General features: G+C 39.5%; 1 protein-coding gene across 4 annotated transcripts in view; it reads right to left on the minus strand.

The window, feature by feature from the left end:
- Positions 1-7,496, minus strand: part of MAST4 (microtubule associated serine/threonine kinase family member 4) — a 357,848-nt gene that overhangs the window by 45,750 nt on the left and 304,602 nt on the right. For all 4 annotated transcript variants that reach the window (XM_011959348.1, XM_011959351.1, XM_011959350.1 and 1 more), the window contains 2 exons: positions 7,012-7,079; positions 4,590-4,675 (listed from right to left, as the gene is read on the minus strand). In XM_011959348.1, the coding sequence (XP_011814738.1) occupies positions 4,590-4,675; positions 7,012-7,079 (154 nt within the window). The remainder of the gene's footprint in view (positions 1-4,589; positions 4,676-7,011; positions 7,080-7,496) is intronic.

Here is a 7,496-nt window from a genome sequence, read left to right on the forward strand (position 1 = left end):
ACAATAGCAAAGACTTGGAACCAACCCAAATGCCCATCAATGATAGACTGGATAAAGAAAATGTGGCATATATACACCATGGAATACTATGCAGCTATAAAAAAGGATGAGTTCATGTCCTTTACAGGGACATGGATGAAGCTGGAAACTATCATTCTCAGCAAACTAACACAGAAACAGAAAATCAAACACCACACGTTCTCACTCATAAGTGGAAGTTGAACAATGAGAACACATGGACACAGGGAGATGATCATCACACATGGGGCCTGAAGGGGGGTTGGGGGCTAGGGTAGGGATAGCATTAGGAGAAATACCTAATGTAGATGACGGGTTGATGGGTGCAGCCAACCACCATGGCACGTGTATACCTATGTAACAAACTTGCACGTTCTGCACATGTACCCCAGAACTTAAAGTATAATAATGAAGAAAAAAAAAAAAAAAAGAACCAAAACGGGGTTTTCAAACAGGAAATACATATTTCAAAATGAAAGTTAGAATTTTAAATACTGACAGGGAGAAACCAGTATCTTTGTATTATAGTTTGCCTATTCTGGAGAGTAAAGTGGCATACAGCTTATTATCTCTTCCTTCAATATTTGGTTTTGAGTAAGTTTAGTGCTGAGGAGCCTAAGATGTATACTATGAATTTCACAGATGATCACAAGGTGGCCATTCTGATTTTCAATCAAGAATCACCATTTCTTACACAAATAACTACTCTGCAATATGTTTGAGGAGTGAAAGGAAGAATGGACTTATCCATGATTCTATGAAAAAAATAAAAGACAAATATGCCTCCGGCCCAGTATGACCAGCATACTTACTGGGTCTCTCTGTGGCACTGTATAAAAAATGGCTTTAGTCTTTATTCCCAGATTTTCAGTTCATAAAACTTTGTTTGACTTTCTGCTTTCCCTTGCTATGATGTACTTACAACAATCAGTTAATCCTTGGGAAAACTGACCTAAACCAATTTAAAGGAATCCTATAAGTAGCTTGAGATATCGCTGCCTGAGGACATGCATATCTTGATGAAGTCACAAGGGTCAAACAGACTTCCTAGTTAGAATTAGTTGAGTTGTGGGTGGATTTTTTGTTTGTTTTCTGTTCTTGGGTTTTTACATTTCTGTATTGCTTTGGGAATGTTACTCTTCATGTTGAAATTTGTTTATTTAGTAATAATTGTTGTATATATATATATATGTATACCTTTTCTCTTTTTAGTTGATATTCCAAATGTGCTTAAAGTTAGCAAAGAGAGAGAGACAGAGACAGGAGAAACAAGGAGAGATATGACAGCCACCGACAGCCAGATATATAACACTGTTGAGTGGACTGTAAACCTCCCAGTGTTAAAAGTTGTACTGAACTGATTGATATGGCTCCACATTTCTTCTCTGCTTTCTGGTCCCAGAGGTTGTGCTTTCTTTGAAGAGGCTGCTTTGGTCTCTCTTCCTACACTGACCTCCCTGTGAAACAGGAAAACCCAAGGGTAGAAGGTGGGGGGCGGGGAAGACGTAACCAAAGACCTTAGTTCTCTCTGAGCCAAGCTTCTCCCCACCCATGCAGAACTGAGGTGTGTGTGTGGGGGGGAGAAGTGGAACTAGAAGCTGACAGGATCTAGAGTAGAATGAATCAGCCCTTATTGCGAGCATGAATGTCTAGCGTGTATAAAATTATGCATGACTCTGAGAGCCCAATACGTGACTCCGTGCTAGCAAATCTCCATGTGGGAATGAGGGTGCGTGTGCCAGAGGAAAGCGGAGAAGAAAGACCACAGGGAGAGCATGTGGGAGACAGGGCGTATGCCGCTTGTGCACATGTGCCTCTTTGAGACATGTCCCAGGCCCCTTCACAGGTAAAAGAGAATTATGTGCATCAAGATTAGAAGGAAAGACGAAGTGGGGGAGAAATGGTGTGCCTTTCAAAATTAGTTTTTTACTTTTAAAATTTTTAAGTCAATTTTATTCTTTTACTTTGAAAACATCTGAAGTTATGACTTAAAGATCCTGGTGGAAGTATTCACTGGAAGAAGCAGTACCTCTACAACTCCAATTAGGATGGCTAAACATTTTAACAAATGGATACCTTATAGAGAGAAGAGAGTTCCACTTAGAAATCAGGATATCCGTGACTCTGTCTCTGGGCCTCTCCTTGCCTACATGTAAGTGGAAATAATATCAACTACCACACAAGGGCTCTTGTGAGAAGAGAACATACATAAAGAAACCAGCACAGTGCCAGGCACATAGCCCCAGCTTTCTATAAAGCACTAAGTTGGCAAAAAGACACATTTAACTTCCAGTCAGGGATCAGAAGTGTGTTAAACAGAGAAGGAAATCAGATGTTTATCAACTTGGCTTTATAACATGAATTTTCACCAAGTATAATGCTGAGAAAGCCGTGTGTGTTTTAGCACTGCAGATAGAAGCCCTTCCTAATGACAGGGTTAGTTCCCAGCTCCACCAGTTTTTGAGGAGTCATGGAATCGGTGTCTTTCTGAGTCACTGATGTGAGTGGTAGACCCTGTGCATGGATACCTAAGGAAGCCTCTAAAAGGGCCATTTCAGCCACCCATAGGGGATACATTTGTTCAGCCAGTTCCCATAAGCCTGCAATCAGCCTCACTGACTGGGTGAACCAATAGGGGTGGTTCCATTCAAATTTCAAATTAAAGATTATTAAAACGTGGAGAAAATCTATCAGAAATAAAATGAGAGATTAAATCTGAGAAGAGAAAAATAAAAAAAGAGTTTTGGCTGATCAGCAGAGACTCCCACAGGCAGCTTGTGAGTGCATTAATGACTTGGCCTGCATCCTGGGTGTTTACTGATTCACAGCTTGTTTAACTTCTTGTATATTCCCAACTATTCCCCAAAGTGTGATATACCTCATCTACTATACAGTGGTTTAATCGCACTAAGTTTACTCAACCAGTTAGAACTCCAAATACTGCTAAGATATATGCCCGCATTTTTAAAAGTGGTGCTTCACAGATAATCTTATTCCAGAATTCCACTGCTAATAAAATCTAGCAGTGCTCAAACCCATATACCCATTAAATCAAAGTTTAATCTCCCTAATGAAGAAAGAAATCTTCAGGTCATTTCCTAAAGTGTAAAGAACCAAAAAACAAATGATAAGCAAGTAGAAACCACAAACCATTGCATGCTAGAACCATCTTCCTAGGTAGAAAAGTTTCAATGAGGTCCTTGAAAAATAAAATATTGCAAAAATACATTAGAAAGCATTTATAAGCCACAACAGGAAATATGGCATTTGACATATCCTGAAAACAAATCAGTGAAGCATAGAAGGGACTCACAAATATTTAAGTTCTTAAGTTAATGGTGTGGAAAATATTCGAGGCGAAAAAATGGTAACAGAAACATCCCTTGTGGCACAACAAAAACCTCTTTTATTTCATCTGCTCATCTGTGTGATAAACAGCAATAAATGTCTATGCGATTGTTTATTGCTCTTTATATACAGATAGAATTGGAATTAATATTTAATTAAACTAGAATTCTTGGGTTGTCTAAACTGGATCAGGTTATAGTTTGTACATTAATTACCCTTCTAAATTATTAGTAACTCAGAAGATCCTGTCACTGTTTACCGCCACAAGGAGAAAATTGTGTGTCTATAGGGATCAAGGAAGGAACACCATTAATATCATTAGATTATAGCATATAGCTCAATTTTGAAAACCCTGGTGTAGGAGTTCGAGGCTGCAGTGAGTGAGCTATGATTGTACCACTGCACTCCAACCTGAGGGACAGAGCAACATCTTGTCTCAAAAATAAATAAATAAATAAATAAATTTAAAACAAAACGAAATTAAAAAAATCCTGGTGTAATAAAGACTAAAACAAACATATTACTCTAAATCAAACTTATCCAACCCACAGCCCATGGGCCGCATGCAGCCCAGAATGGCTCCGAATACAGACCAACACAAATTCGTAAACATGCTGAAAACATTATGAGTTTTTTGTGATTTTTTTTTCTGGTTATCAGCTGTTGTTCATGTTAATGTATTTTATGTGTGGCCCAAGACAGTTCTTCCAACGTGGCCCAGGGATGCCAAAAGATTGGACACTCCTGCTCTAAACCTTCAACCAGACTTATTTAAAGACATTTAGCTTAAGGTTGTCTGCTGGTCAGACATGAAATACAGGCTATTTGTCATGTAGTAATACTATACAGAAAATTATAAATATATGATTATATATAATACAGTATTTAATATATACATATATATCTCAATCAAGAGTCAGGTACTTCTTTTAACCCAGAAGGGCAAAAATGAAGGAGGCAGAAACAAGAGTAAATAAAATTTTTCCATGAAAGTCTTTCTCTCCAACCCTCTAAAGTAACTACTTGGTCACTTGGCATGTTTTCTGATGAGGTGTCCAGTAAGAAGTGATTTTGGCTGTACAGTACAAGTCTCAGGGAAGGAGCAGTGATCTGAAAAGTCAAGTCCTTATACAGCATCTATTTGGCCTTAGATAAATGTGAAGAATAAATGTATTACTTGAGTGTGCAGAAATACAGTAGAGAGCTTTTCTTGAATTACTCACCCATAGGCTCCGTTGCTAATCAATTTAATCGTTTCAAAATCACTTTCCCGAGGTTTCCTTCGAAGTTTCAGGGAGGCATTAGAGCTCTTGGAAACAAAATATGGAAGTTAAAAGTAAGTTTAGAATTAAGAAAATTATTTTATCAGCAAATAGATAATATTTGAATTATATGCTGTTATATAATATGTTGAAGTACAGTATTCCAGCCACAGGAACCTGAGGGATAGCTTTACAGAGCCATCATCCACAGCAATGCTGACAAACTCCTTGTGACACTGTCACTTAAGCGAATCCACATTTCCAGGCAATCGAGGACAATTCCTGATATTAATTTCTTTTTGTAAACTACTCAGGTCGGCCTTGTCCTAGTCTTTTAACATTTTGGGATTTAACTCCAAAATGCCAAGCTTTCCCTTTGGTTTCTGTCGGCCAAAAACGAATGGGCCGGAGTGGCTCTACATGGGGCTGTATCCCTGACAGAGCATGTCTCTTTCATTCCTGTGGCAATCTTCATTGCTCAGAAAAGTAGTAGGCAACATGTGGAACACCCAAGTATAGAATGCCTGCCTTTCTTCACTTCCATGCTAGAAATCTAACATGGCTTACAAAACAAGTTTCAAAAGGACAGCTCTTTAAAAAGTTTAGCTCAAAGGATGGGAATAGAAACAAATGCTTAAAAGAAATTCTCTCATGCCCCATTTATCTTAGCATGGAGAGGGAGTTACCAGCTCTTTGCTGCCCTCTGCAAGAGACCAGAATTCCCTTCCTATTGTTTTGGAAGAAACCCTGTGTAGGTGCCATCATCCCGAACTCAGCGCTGTCATCGCTGACCCTGTCATCCCCACTCATCTTTGGAAGACTTGGCTACCCACCTTCCTCTCTGCCCAAGAGCTCTGTCACCATCCAGGGTGACTTCAGTGTCTACACATATAACCCACCCAACACCTGGCCCCCACACTACTTGACCTCCTCAACTTGAACCATCTGTCTCCTCTTCTCCCCCTTGGCCTCTGACCAAGATCTGGATCTATCTAGTCATCACCTGCCAATGCTCCATCACAGAAAACAGACTTCAAGACTGGGACCACTTACTTCTTTAGTCACTCACTATTACCCTTTTAATTTTTTTATTCTTTTTTTATTTTCTTATCTACTTTGCACTGGCTCAGAAGGTAATTCACTCACTATTACTGCTCTTTCATGGCTTTGGGCTGCAAGGCTCTGTCCAAGGCTCTCTAATCTCATTAACTCTTCCCTACATGAGTGATCTCATTTATGTTCATGGATGACTCCTAAGTCACTTCCACCTCCACCAGAAACTCTCCCTCTGAGTACCAGAAGATACCAGACCTTATATACAGCTGCCAGTTTGATGGATCTTCTTGAATGTTTCAAAGGAACTTTAGTCTCGATACATTCAAAATTATGGGTCAGATAATAAAATTAATAAAACAGCTATCAGTTATATAGCACTTACTATGTGATACTGTCCCGTTTTACATAAAAATCTTTTAATCTTTTACAAACAGGGAAACTGAGGCACATAGAAATTTCCCCCAACCCCCAGCTGGTAGAAAGCAGAGTGTTTTCAAATCTAGGCTACCTAACTCCAGAGCCTGGGTTCTTATCCCCTAGGCTACACAGCCTGCTCCTGCTTTCCTAATCCCTAATCTGATGCATCCTGGTTCCTCTTTTGGTGTTCACAATTGAGGAGAACGACACCAGCATCCAGGGCCTCTCACCTGTGCCACGGCAGCAGCCTCTGAACTGGCTTCCACATGGTCACCCCTCCCTCCTCCTCCCACCCCATTGCTTTCTGCACTGCAGTCAGTGTGATTTTTTTCAAGTGATAACTCTGATTGGTTTATCTCCCTGTCCACTCCTCCCACCCTCATATACCCATACACCTCCTCCAAAGTTCAGTCCCATTGTTCTTAAAAAACAAAAACAAACAGCCTGACAAACATGAACAACAGGGACCTAAGCATCCAGTTTTTACTCAAGTGCTCTAGTTTCTGCTGTCTCCTTTGCTTAGTCCTCTGATGTAGCCTGTGTCCGGAATGTTCCTTTTGCCCCTTCTTACCCTAGTAATTTGTTACTTTTAGCTCAAGTGCTATTTCCTTGGGAAATCTTTTGGGAATGGACAGACTATGGCAAACATCTTTACGTTATGGCAGCACATGGTCTTTTTTCTTCATAGATCTCATTCATATTTATCATTTCTATTTTTTGCATGTGATTTTTTATTAAGTTTTGTTTCTTTTTGAAAGACGGGGCTAAAATTGTATGCTTAGCGCCTGGCACAGTGCCTTGCACACAGAAGCACAATAAATATTTGTTGAATAAATAAACGAACACAGCCATAGTCTCCAGATGCTAAACAGAAAAACCAACATCATATTTCATGAAGAAATATACTTACACTCACTGAGTCGTCTGTTTCCGGTGTTTCTGCTGTCCCACTGTCGTAGTTTCCCAATTGAGCCATTTCTAAGTTAAAAAAAAAAAAAGGTAAGCTTAATAAACATATTGCAATTGGATAAGAATACTAAGCTGAAACAAAAGAAAAATAGTTTCTCCAATATTAAAAAAATTGCTCTAGATTCCAATGTGTGCCTATGGGAAACTCTTAAATCTAAAAAAAGGCAGCAACTGGTATTTTGAAATTGTTCACTATACACCCCTCCCCAGAACCCCGTTTCTTGCAAACACCTAGACATAGGAACTTTAGAAGCGGGGCATAGGAACTCATTGGCTGATGCAATCACCATAGCTTGGAAAGGCTTCGGTGGGTCAACAACTCTGCTTAGAATCAGGTATCCGAGAGAGGCAAGTCTTTCCAGGCTCTGGCGGGCATCAAAGCAGCACTGACTACAGCTAGGGAATGATTTTTTTTTTTTTTTTTTT

The sequence above is a fragment of the Colobus angolensis genome, unplaced genomic scaffold, assembly GCF_000951035.1.
Source record: "Colobus angolensis palliatus isolate OR3802 unplaced genomic scaffold, Cang.pa_1.0 Scaffold49, whole genome shotgun sequence".
Taxonomy (NCBI): Eukaryota; Metazoa; Chordata; class Mammalia; order Primates; family Cercopithecidae; genus Colobus; species Colobus angolensis.